This window comes from Phoca vitulina, unplaced genomic scaffold, assembly GCF_004348235.1.
Source record: "Phoca vitulina isolate PV1807 unplaced genomic scaffold, GSC_HSeal_1.0 scaffold13, whole genome shotgun sequence".
Lineage (NCBI taxonomy): Eukaryota > Metazoa > Chordata > Mammalia > Carnivora > Phocidae > Phoca > Phoca vitulina.
In genome coordinates this window covers 145331-158860 of record NW_022589716.1, presented here as the reverse complement: position 1 = coordinate 158860, position 13530 = coordinate 145331, and the positions used below count along the sequence as shown (strand labels likewise).

The following is a 13530-nucleotide window of genomic DNA, read 5'->3' as shown; positions in this document are numbered from 1 at the left end:
GTTAGCCTGGTGATGGGTATTAAAGAGGGCACGTATTTTTTTAAAAAAGCACTACTTTCTCTTATTGATATGGGGAATAGCAATTTTCTAGATATATCAGGAGATCTCTTCTGCCATAAGATAGTACTTTGGTAGTCCATGAGACATGGTTAAGGAGGTTCTTCAGTCTTAGATTTGGAGAAAACATTAACTCAAAATTGGGATAAGATGCAAGGAGTTTAGAGCTCTGGAAGTTAGGCAAGATCATGGAGAAGTAAGAAAAACTGGATTCACCTGACTTCTAATTGGTCTCCTGGAAACAGATAGTTAGCAGGAAAAATTTTCCTTTCTGTCCACACCAGTGGCCCACGGGGAAGCAATCTGCTCAGAGGTGGGAGTAACAATGGAAACAGTGCCTAATGAGCAGACACAGGGAGCTATAAATGGATCCTATGCTGCGGTCCCTTACCATGTTGCATCCTTGTGCAGGAAAGGACATGGTTGTTGCCTTTGGGTTCCTAAGTCTGGCTGGGGGACCCATGCTTCACTCCTTCTTGCTGTCCTGTCTGGGAACAGAGCTTCAGCCTCCATCATCAACCATCCAGGGAGGAATTTGGACCTCCACACGGAGACTTTCATCTTCTAGAACTCACCCTAGAAAGTCTGAGAGCTCAGCAGGTATTTCAGGAAAGGATCAGAGAGAATGGAACCTAAGAACCTACACCTGAGGTCGTCTGAAAGCCCAACCAACCTATCCCAGAGCCAAGATTCAGTGTTTGTTTGTTGGGTTGACTACGAAGTTTAAAAATAATTTACTTAATATATTTTAAAAAGCAGTGTTCGTTGGACTTCGCATTACAGGGATCATTGCTGACAATACATGGTGGGAATGGAAGTCAGTTGGATGGGATGCAGGAAGGACTGGGGGGCATAAAGTGGTTCCAGTGAAATTAGAACACATTCAAAGAGTTTTGCAGCTAAGGGGAGTAGGAAAACAGAGTCTTAGACTTGGAGGTGTGAGCAGTGGAGTAAGAGCATTTTTTAAAGTTTTCAGATGGGGTGCATTTAGCTTCTCCTATATTTATTAGAAGGATCCAGGACCATGGAGGTAAATGCTACCTTGTGATGGCAGTTTTTAAGACACACATTTCACAGTATCTTCTCTCCCATTGATATTCACTGGAAAAAAATTTACCTAATATGCATGAAGGGATATGCCAAGGAGCATTACTTTGCAACTATTTTATTACCAAGGAAGCTGAATATATTTTTGACTTTGTTAGCCATTTACTTCAGATATGCAAATTATTTTGCAAGTACATTGCTTCTATGTACTGGGATCTGTGTGTTTTTATTGTGTTTTGATCCCATTCTTTCAGAAAAGAGTGGCATTTTTTTTTTCACCAACTTTGCTGTTTGCCACTTAATCCTTGTATTGTGTATAGATGTATTTATGGGATTGAGTGAGAGCCTACATGTTTTGTGAGATCCTATCTGTCAGTTAGTCACATGGTGTTCTCCTCATTGCTTTTAAACATTGAAATTCTTCTGCATCCTTAGTAGTAAGAATTGCTTTTATTTTTTATTTTTAAAAAAGATTTTATTTATTTATTTGAAGAGAGATAGAGAGCACAAATAGGCAGAGCAGCAGGCAGAGGGAGAGGGAGAACCAGGCTCTCCACTGAGTAGAGAGCCTGATGTGGGGACTCAATCCCAGGACCCTGGGATAACAACCTGAGCCGAAGGCAGACGCTCAACTGACTGAGCCACCCAGGTGCCCCAAGAATTGCTTTTATCCATATTGCCATTTTATTTCACATCTAATTTTCCTTACTTCCTTTGTTTCTACCATTTTATATTTTGGAATTAGATTTGTTTTTTAAAGTAGCAACTACCTCCTGTCATTATGTGAAACATGTTCTTTTGAATTCAACTGAAGATCCCCTGCATCTTTTTCATGATCACAACTGAGTCCAATTATGGTCACATATGATCAAATTATAACTTGAGCTACTGCTTCTAGCACTATGTATTAAAAACTATATTTTCCTATTATTTTATTTCCAGGCTTTTAGCCATTTTATCCTGAATTAGAGGCCCATGTTAATGTGATTGTTGCTATTATATATCTTTTCTGTGAGATGTTAGATTATTGGTCAGTTTTGTTGAAGACAGTTATTTGAATCCACTATATATAACAGGAGTTTATTTTCCCTACCATTGCTTCAATTTAATGAATTCTCATTTTTTAAAACTTGTTTCTATACAAATGTGCACCTTTGTGAACACAAAGAGTCAAACAAAGCAGGGGAGGCCCCTGCTCCTTTGGAGCATGCATTATAATGGAGAACAGGGAACTAAGTGCCCTATATGATACACGGTGTTCAAGAATAAACATACACATAAAAGGATTAGATTGTCCCAGAACATGCAATATTTTACAGAGTATGGTCTGGGCAGGTTTCTGCATGTCAGACAAGGAACAGAGAATCAGGACACATGTGTATCCATTGGATTTTGTGTCAAACAAAGATCACCCCAAAGTCCAAGATAACAAAGGAATGAATGACACCAAGGAAAGCAAGAGAAGAGCCAGCCTCACCCACTCTCAGGCCACATAAAAACAAGTGTGGTCAAATAAAGAGAGCATAGGGACAGGAATGACAATTAGATCAGGGGCTTGAGGTGGACCCCATGATGAGGCCAGTGGGGCAGTCACACTGGGCTCCTTGGAGTCTGATGTCAAGTCAGCACCCACGTGGACTGCCTTTTCCCTCTGCAATTTGGTCTTTTGAGAGACTCCTCATTCATACTGTTTTTCCCACATTAGCAGCCACTGGCCTTATATTAAACCATTTTCTTCATTTACTTCAGTGGATCCCAGTTTTTTTTCTGTCCACAGTAAACATGCCTTTTGCATTATGATCAAGCATGTGTGCACATGCAAACACACAAATCTACATGTATATACACACACACATTACTGAACAAAGAGAATAACCATTCATACACTAACAGGAAGGACCTATGCTCAACTTTTTACATATATGGACTCAATCTGTTGACTACTTTAGGAGGATAGATACCACTAGAAGCCCCACTATTGCAGTGAGAATATTCATTTTAGAATGAATTGGTTGTCTTCCCAAATTCAGACAGCTAATGTGTGGTAAATCCAAGGTTCAAAACTCATTCACCGATTCCAAAAGTTTGCATTTAATATCATTTAGAAACGTCTTTTACCATTTTTTCTTTATAAATCCCTGCTATTTTTGTACATTGTGTTTCCTTTGGTCAATTGTTGATTTAGTCCTTTTGCTCAAATTTCTAGTGGATGTTCATACATTAAGGTGTCTTGAAATCATAAATATATCACTCTTTTCTCTTTTGGAGAATCAGTTTTTGCTGCCTTATTAGGTATTCTGGGCATTGAGGGGATATACCTAGGGTTGGAATGCAGCCAGAACCAGGGAAGCTTTCTTATCATCATGATCTTTCAGGGATCACCTGGGCTTACAAGAACTTTCTCCCTGCTCTTCCTTTTGAGTTTTTTATACTTCTATAAATACAGGACAAAATGGTCATATTAAAATGGAGCACCAAGTTACATGTTCATGGGAGTTTTACCAACTAGAATTTGTGTACTTTTCTATATTCATTAGGGTAATGATAATTTGATCTTGAGACCTTAACTAGTATCATTTCTTTCTTAAATATTGTAGCTGGGGGATGAGAAGAGCCTGGTAGTCACATGGCCCCAGGAATCTTTAAGGGGCCCTTAAAATACAGACTCCAAGATGTTAACCAACACTTGGAAATAAGGGAGGGCTCCATTTCTATTGACAGGATTCCTTGGAAACAAATTAATGAAGTGCAAGGAACACCATGTGAATGAAGGACTCCCTGTTTCTTGAAGTCTCAGCTGCAGCGGGGGAGGCCACCTCGTTCCTCAACATTCCCTGACACCACCTCACATCACTCTCCCTCTTGCTGGTTTCCTGACCACACTGGCTCCATTGTGAGTTCTGGATATCTGTCTGAAACAAGTGCCTTCCTCAGGGCCTTTACACTGGCTCTTTCTCCTGCAGGACACACATGTCCCCAGATAACCTCATGTCTCCCGTGCAGACTTCCCTGAGGTCTCTCTTCAAATGTCACCTTGTTTTAGGTCTTCCTGAACTCCCAGTAAAGATAGCACCCCAGCCACTTTGTTTTATGCCTGCTTTTCTCCCCACATGTCATTGTAATTATAGCATTTCTGCCATGTTACTAATACTCAGTTGTGTTAAAATTAATCACTTTTTCCTAATTTCCAGTCATCACAACAGCCTCATGGGACCATGCAATGATACCCAAATTTCAGGATTTCTTCTTCTGGGATTACCAAATGAACCAGAACTGCAGCCCCTCATATTTTGGCTTTTCCTCTCCATGTACCTGATTACTGTGTTTGGAAACCTGCTCATCACCCTTGCTGTCAGCTTTGACTCCCACCTCCACACCCCCATGTACTTCTTCCTCGCCAACCTGTCCTTTCTAGATATCTGTGTCATCTCGACCATCATCCCAAAGATGCTGGTGAATATACAGACCCAGAGCAAAGTTATAACCTATACAGGATGCATCAGCCAGATCTGTTTTTCCATATTCTTTGCAGGCTGGGACGACTTTCTTCTGGCTGTGATGGCCTACGACCGGTACATGGCCATCTGTCACCCCCTACACTACACAGTCATCATGAACCCCCAGCTCTGTGGACTGCTGGTTCTGGTGTCCTGTATCATGAGTGTCCTGAATTCCTTGTTACAGAGCTTAATGGTGTTGCGGCTGTCCTTCTGTCCAGAAGTGGAAATCCCCCACTTTTTTTGTGAACTCCATCAGATGATCCAACTTGCCTGTTCGGATACCTCTCTTAATGACACAGTGCTATATGTTTCAACTGTGTTGCTTGCTGGTGGTCCCCTCACTGGGATCCTTTACTCATACTCTAAGATTATTTCCTCCATATATAGAATCTCATCAGCTCAGGGCAAGTATAAAGCATTTTCCACCTGTGCATCTCACCTCTCGGTTGTCTCCTTATTTTATTGTACAGTCCTGGGAGTGTACCTTAACTCTACGGCTACCCAGAGCTCCCACGCAAGTGCAGTAGCCTCGGTGATGTACACGGTGGTCACACCCATGCTGAACCCCTTCATCTACAGCCTGAGGAACAGAGACATAAAAGGGGCTCTGATAAGACTCTTCAGAAGGGCAGCTATAAAAGGCACAATTGTCCTGGTGATGAAGAAGTGCTCTTGATTGCAGGGCTCAAAGCCATGTGTTCTGTATGGATAAATGTTTTTGTGACTTGTCTCACATAATGGACCACCTCGACCTGCATGTACACAGGCAGGCTAAGGAATGTTTTTTGTGAGACTCCTGCTGTGGGAATAATGTTGGGAGCCTACTTGTTTAAAGTATACTGTCTGGCCTCCAGGTGACCCTTCTGGTTTGGTCACCAAGAACTACAAATCTTGCCTCTTGCACCCTCCTGCTCCAGGCTGGTCTGGCCCCCAAAATGCAATCCAGGAGAGGAGACAGGCACACATACCCCAGAATCTTTGAAAATATGGAAACATGATAACATGGAAGTGCAGCTTGTTCCAAACGGCACGTAGGCAATGCAGATGTTTAATTTCAAACCCTATTACTTGCCCTATGAATGTGGCCCTTATGAGGATGGTCAGTTGAACGTCTCACCTGGGCTCTGCCCAGGCATCTCAATCAGGACTCCAGTCTGGCTGTTTCCAGGGCCTTCCCCAGCTACTGAGGTTGGATGTTGTAATTCCTGGGTTTAATATAATTTTGCCTTATTCTCATTTATTGCCTACTATTACCTTCATCTATGTGTAGATTCCTTCCCTCTCCTGTCTCTGTTAAGTTTCTGTAATAATAATAAAGTTTCTTTTCCTGTTCTTTTTTAAAAGATTTTATTCGTTTATTTGAGAGAGAGAGAGAGAGCACAAGAGCAGGGGTGAGGGGCTAGGGGAGAGGGAGAAGCAGACTTCCTGCTGAGCAAGGAGCCTGATGTAGGCTCAACCCCAGGACCCTAGGAGCATGACCTGAGCCAAAGGCAGACGTTTAACCTAATGAAACACCCAGGTGTGCTCCTTTCCTGTTCAAAACCAAAACACGGCTGCTATGTCTTTTGTGTAAAACACGATTCTTTAATCATTGTGAAATAGAATCTGCTCCTATATATTTCTGGAAATTTCCATTTCTTACAATTCAACTTCTCTAAAGACAATTATCATATGATTTCACTCATACGTAGAATTTAAGAAACAAAATAGAGGATCATAGGGGAAGGGAGAGAAAATTAAAATAAGATGAAATCAGAGGGGGAGACAATCCATGAGAGAATCTTAACTATAGGAAACACTGAGAGTTGCTGGAGCGGAGGTGGGTGGGGGGATAGGGTAACTGGGTGATGGGCATGTGATGTAATGAGCACTGGGTGTTATTGCAACTGATGAATCACTGAACTCTACCTCTGAAACTAATGGTTCACGTATGTTAACTAAATTGAATTTGAATAAAATATAATTTTAAAAAAGAATTCAACTTTATACAATTTCAGAAAATTCCATCTACTAAGCTTTCTGCACTGTCTGATATACATACAGTTTTTCCCTTGGTCCAATTCCCACAGAAATATTTGAAAACTTACATGTCATTTACAGGGCCACTTTGATTTCTTAAAAATGATTCCTTTTCTGAGAAACAAACTGAGGGTTCTAGAGGGGAGGGGTGGGGGGATGGATTAGCCTGGTGATGGGTATTAAAGAGGGCACGTTCTGCATGGAGCACTGGGTGTTATACGCAAACAATGAATCATGGAACACTACATCAAAAACTAAAAAAAAAAAAAAAAAATTCTTTTTCAAATGACATAGATCATGGAAATTAAAATTTCCCTAGTCTTCCTGAAGGAAAAATCATGAGTTGTGTTACTCATATGGATAGGACTGCACTTGGCATCTAAGGACATTTATATAATTTCATCATAGAGGAAGACATGAAATCTCAGTTTTCAGGTTGGGTCTGTTGTCATTTTTTTTTTTTTTTTTTACTCCTTAACTGCTCTCCCAGATGACATAGACTATATCATCATCCCCTTTAAGCCTCAGCCTATGGATAGCAATGCTATAGGCTAAGAATGCCTGCAATACTCACCTGGGCCCATGATACCTGTGACTCAGACCTGAGCCAATGTTATGGATGAACTGTCCCTTGTCACTATTATTATTGTTATTGTTGATGTCATTAACATATAATTGGCATTACATTGCATTAATTTCAGGTGTACAATAGATTGATTCAATATTTGTATATATTGCAAAGTGATCAGAGTAAGTTCAGTTAAATCCATCACAACATACAGTTACAAACTTCTCTCATGATGACAAATGTCAAGATCCCCTCTCCTAGCCAATTTCAAAACTACAATACAGTTTTTTTAGCTAGAGTCACCATGCCGGACATGACATCCCTATGACTTACTCATTTTATAATTGGAAATTTGCATCTTTTGACACTTTTGCCCATTTCATCCACTCCCCACCCCTTAGCTCAGGCTAATGTCAATTTATTCTGCATATCCACAAGCTTGGTTTGGTTTTGTCTTGTTTTAAGATTCCACATATAAGTGAGATCATATGGTATTTGTCTCACTCTGACTAACTTATTTCACTGAGCACAATGCCTTCAAGGTCCATCCATGCTGTCACAAATGCCAAGATTTCATTTATTTGTATGGTAAATAATAAAATATGTTATATAATAATATATAATATTAAATATAAATTCATATTATATAATATATAAATTTATAAATATATAATTATATACATATATTTATATATTTAATATATAATATAATAAATAATATTTATATATAAATATATATTAAATATTAAATTATATAATAGTATATATGGCACAATTTCTTTTTTATTTTATTTTATTTTGATTCCAGTATAGTTAACATACAGTGTTACATTACTTTCAGGTGTACAATATAGTGATCCAACACTTCCATACATCATGCAGTACAGCACATTTTCTTTATCCTTTCATCCACTAGTGAACATCTAGGTTGTTTCCATGTCTTGACTATTACAATTATGCTGCCATGAAATGGAGTCGTGCATATCTTTTTGAACTTGGGTTTTTGTTTTCTTCAGATAAATGCTCACAAGTGGAATTGCTGTATCATATGGTAGTTCTATTTTTAATGTTTCAAGAAACTTCCACTCTGTTTCCACAGTGACTGCAGTTTGCATTCTCACCAACAATGCACAGGGTTCCCTTTTCTCCACATCCCACCAACACTTGCTGTTTCTTGCCTGTTTGATACTGACCATTCCAAGAGGTGTGAGGTAATATCTCTTTGTGGTTCTGATTTGCATTTCCCTGGTGAGTAGTGATGTTGAGCATCTTTTCATGTACCTGTTGGCCATCTGTATGTCTTCATTGGAAAAATGTCTATTCAGATCTTCTGCCCATTGTTTAGTCAGATTATTTGTTTGTTTGTTGCTATTTAGTTGTATGAGTTCTTTATATATTTGGAATGTTTACCCTTATCAGATATATGATTTTCAAATATTCTCTGCCATTCAGGAGGTTGCCTTTTCATTTTGTTGACGGTTTCCTTTGGCATGCAGAAGTTTTTAGTTTGAGGTAGACCCTGTTTGTTTTTGCTTTTGTTCCCTTGCTTTTGGGTGTCAAATTCTAAAACTCATTGCCAAGACCAATGTTTTCTTCTAGAAATTTTATGGCTTCGAGTCCTACATTCAAGTCTTTAACATTTTGAGTTAATTTTTGCCTATGGTAAAAGCCTGTTTCATTCTTTTGCATATGGCTGTCCAGTTTACTCAATGCCATTTATTGAAGAAACTATGCTTTCCTTGTATATTCTTGCCTCCTTTGTTGTAAACTAATTAACCACATATCTGTGGGTTTATTTCTGGGCTCTCTATTCCATTCCATTCTATTGATCTGTGTGTTTTTTTATGCCATTATCATACTGTTTTGATTACCGTAGCTTTGTAATATACTTTGAAATCAAGGAGTATGATGTCTCCAGCTTTGCTCTTCTTTCTATGGTTGCTTTGGCTATTTTGGGTGTTTATGATTCCATAAAAGTTGTAGGAGTGCTCGTTCTATTTCTGTAAAAAATGCCATTGGAATTTTGATAAGGATTGCACTGAATCCACAGGTTGCTTTTGGTAGTATGGACATTTTAACAGTATTAATTCTTCCAATCAACGAGCATGGCGTATCTTTCCATTTCTTTGTGTCATCTTCAATTTATTCCAGCAATGTCTAATAGTTTTCAGTGTATAGGTGTTTTGTCTCTTTGGTTAAATTTATTTTGAGGTATTTTATTCTTGCTGATGCAGTGGTAAATGGGATTGTTTTCTTATTTTCCCTTTCTGATTTTTGTTATTAGTGTATAGAGATGCAATCAATTTTTATATATTGACTTTATGAACTGCTGAATTCACTGATTAATTATAACAGATTTTTTCTTTTAAACAATTTCTTGAAATACAATGACATACAATAAACTAAATAGATTTAAAATGTAAAATTTTCTGAATTAAAGTAATCATACAAAAATTAAGAGTACATACTGCATGAGTCCATTTATATATAAGTCAAGAAAGTGCACAAAAATTTTAAAGCTTTGTTACATAATTGTAAAAAATATAACAAACTAGAAACGTCTGTTTCTTTATTTCTGATGGTGATGTGGGTTAATAAGCCTAATTCAGGTGGATGTTGTTAGGAATAAATACAGTATTTGGAAATAGTTGCTGAGTCTACTAAGTCTTTCATGGGTCCATGTACATATGTATGTGTGCATTTGTACATTATTTCATACAAATACACTCTTACACATGTATGTATAACACACACTCAGTAATCCCATCTTTTATGTTGAAAGGAAATTTGAAAGAAATTTGGAGAGGATAGAAATCAAAAGAGTGAATATTTAAATTAGCATGAAATTAAAAGGATGTAGAAATTTAGACAGAAAGACTTAAAGTAAAATGCCCTAACTTAATTTAAATTTTAAGATTTCTTTATTTATTTGAGAGAGAGAGAGAGAAAGCACTAGTGGGAGGGGCAGAGGGAGAGGGAGAGAGAACCTTAAGCAGACTCTCTGATGCACAAAGCCCTACGTGGGGCTCGATCTCACCACCCGAGATCAGACCTGAGCCAAAACCAAGAGTCTGATGCTTAACCCACTTCACCACTCAGTCACCCCACAAACTTAATTTTAGTAATGAATTACTTTTTCTTTTTTTTTTTAATTTTTTTATTGTTATGTTAATCCCCATACATTACATCATTAGTTTTAGATATAGTGTTCCATGATTCATTGTTTGTGCATAACACCCAGTGCTCCATGCAGAACGTGCCCTCCTCAATACCCATCACCAGGCTAACCCATCCTCCCAACCCCCTCCCCTCTAGAACCCTCAGTTTGTTTTTCAGAGTCCATTGTCTCTCATGGTTCTTCTCCCCCTCCGATTTCCCCCCCTTCATTCTTCCCCTCCTGCTACATTCTTCTTCTTCTTCTTTTCTTTCTTAACATATATTGCATTATTTGTTGAATTACTTTTTCTAATGTTAATGCACAAAGGGCTCAAAGTCAGAATTTATATTTAAATCTGAAGTCACAGGGCCCCTGGTTGGCTCAGTCAGTGGAGCATGCAGCTCTTAATCTCAGGGTGGAAAATTCAAGCCTCACATTGGACATAGAGATTTCTTATAAAATAAGTAAGTAAGTAAGTAAGTAAATAAATAAATAAATAAAAAGTCACATTTATATTTTAGCAATGGGGAATTCACATTTTCCATTCCACTTAAGCAATGGAGCAGAAGCTCAAATTGAATGTATTTTTTTTTCTTCCAGTTAAGGTTGGTTTTCAACACAAAATGTCCCATAAGAGAAATGAATTAATTCAGAGACCAGAATTTGTTTTCCTCCAAAACAATTTTATTGGATAAATATCTGTATTGCATTCTTTTTTCTGCTGTAACAAATTACCACACTAGAAGCTTCAAGAAACAAATTTATGTTCTTACAGTTTTGGAGATCAGAAGCCTGAAATAAGTCTCAATGAGCTAATATCAAGATGTCTGCCAGGCCTGGTTCCTTCTGGATGCTCTAAGAAAAACTCTGCTTTCTTTTCTATTGTCATTTCTAGTGACAAGTGTTCTTTGGCTCATTGCCCTTTCTCCATCTTCAAAGCCAATGACGTGGCATCTTCACATCTCTCTCTGATCCAACTATTCTGACTTCCTCTCCCACATTCAGAGGACCATGGTGATTACATTAGTTCCAAATGCATTATCTCAGCCAGTCTTAGTTTAAGGTCAGCTGATTAGCAGCCTTACTCCATTTGCTACCTTAAACCCCTCTTCCTATAAAAAAAAAATAACGTATTCAAAATTTCTAGGGATTAGAATGTGGATGACTTCAGGAGGTTCTTATTCTGCCTACTAGAAAGTCTTTTGCAGGGTACTTGGGTGGCCTAGACAGTTAAACATCTGACACTTGATTTGGGCACAGGTCATGATCTCAGTATCCCGAGAGTGAGCCCTGCATCAGGCATCACACTGGGAATGGAGCCTGCTTAAGATTTTCTCTCTCCTCTCTGCCCCTACCCCTGGCTCCCATAAGCTCTCTCTCTCTCTTAAAAAAAAAAAAAATCTGTTCCAAAAGTGTATTATTTGATGCCACTCAAGTGTCCTTATATAAAAGAAATAAATACACCCCAGTGTTTATAGCAGCACTATCCTCAATAGCCAAAATATGGAAAGAGCCCAAATGTCCATCAACTGATGAATGGATAAAGAAGATGTGGTATATATACACAATGGAATATTACTCAGCCATTAAAGAATGAAATCTTGCCATTTGCAACAATGTGGATGGAACTAGAGGTTAAGTGATATAAGTCAGTCATAGAAAGAAAAATACCATATTTCACTCATATGTGGGATTTTAGAAACAAAATAGATGAACATAGGGGAAGGGAAGGAAAAATAAAATAGATAAAAAAAAGACAGGGAGAAAAACCATAAGAGATTCTTAACTCTAGGAGACAAACTGAGGGTTGCTGGAGGGGAGGTGGGTGGGGGGATGGAGGGATGGGGTAATTGGGTGATGGGCATTAAGGAGGGCACTTGATGTAATGAGCACTGGGTAATATATGCAACTGATGAATCACTAAATTTTACCTCTGAAACTAATAATACACTATTGAATTAAAAAAAAAGATCTTGAAAGAAAAAAATAAATACATACGAATAAAACACTTCTATCTTCATGAAAAAAAAAGAAAAGAAACACAATTTCTCACAGCCCCTAGAATGACTGGATATACTAGTCATTCAACATTTTATGCAAACACAATTTTTTTGTGAAGAACACCTACAACCACCTGCACCTTACTCTATCACAGGACTATAGCCTTGCTACTCAAAGAGTGGTCCACAGACCAGGACCTGCAGCAACAACATCACTCAGGAGCTTGTTAGAAAGGCCAAATCCTGGACCCACCAGCACCTGCTAAAGCAGAATCTGCATTTGAACTAGAATCCTAGGTGATTCATATGCACTTTGAAGTTGGAGAAGGGCTGGTCTAGAGTACATTTTCTCACACTCTCAATTTGAACTATGAGGCAGAGTCTTTATTTGTGTTGTAGCTGTCCTGATCATTGGAAGTGTTTAGCAGCATCCCTCAGACATTGGCAGATATGCCCAGAGTGAAAGAACCACCTCTGGTTGGGACCCCTGGCACAGAGTTTGAAAACTGGGAGCATCCTGACAGAATGCAATCAACACCCATCCCTTTCTGCAATGATAACTTTGAAAAGCTCACTAAATTCTTCAAGCCCCATGTCTCCATGGGGAATGGAGCTCACAGTAATGTTTCCTCACAGAATGGACTTTTATAAAAATTAAATCAGGTAATTCCTATAAGGAGCTAAACTTTCATCGTAGTGCATAAAACTCTAAGTATAGCTCTTACATTTAACAAATATTTTATAGTGATGTTTTAAGTCATAGCCCTGAATTTTTGATAGAAGTGTGAAATTCCTAATTGTTTTGGCAAAATTGTCATGAATCCAAGGAGTGTAGAGTCCAGGGTTTTATATTAAAGGAACAAACTTGTCCTCTTTGTTGAAAAAGGGAAAAGTAACTTTTTAGAGGTATCAGGAGTTGTGTCTCCCACCACAAGTCAATGCTTTGAAGAACCCAAGGGATCTAGTCAAGACAGATTCTTTAGCCTTAAACAGGAGAAGATGTTCATTGAAAATTACATCAAAAACTAATGATGTACTATGTGTTGGCTAGTTGAATTTAAATTTTAAAAAATTTGAAAATTTAAAAAAAGAGAAGATGCTCACTCAGGAGTGGGATAAGGTGCTGGGAGTTTTTTTTTTTTTTTTAATTTTTTTATTGTTATGTTAATCCCCATACATTAC

General features: G+C 38.2%; 2 protein-coding genes across 2 annotated transcripts in view; both read left to right on the top strand.

Moving 5' to 3' along the window:
- Positions 1-4311: 4311 nt before the first annotated feature.
- On the top strand, positions 4312-5280 carry LOC116636894 (olfactory receptor 7A17-like). Its single transcript, XM_032412102.1, has one exon. It carries the CDS (start codon positions 4312-4314, stop codon positions 5278-5280), a length of 969 nt encoding a protein of 322 aa, XP_032267993.1.
- Positions 5281-5642: 362 nt separating this feature from the next.
- Positions 5643-13530, top strand: part of LOC116636893 (adhesion G protein-coupled receptor E2-like) — a 75615-nt gene continuing 67727 nt past the window's right edge. The window contains 1 exon segment of the mRNA XM_032412101.1: positions 5643-5703. Coding sequence (XP_032267992.1) covers positions 5643-5703 — 61 coding nt within the window.

Excerpts from the sequence above, each read along its gene's own strand:
- LOC116636894 (XM_032412102.1), top strand. The coding sequence starts at position 4,312 with ATGGGACCATGCAATGATACCCAAATTTCAGGATTTCTTCTTCTGGGA.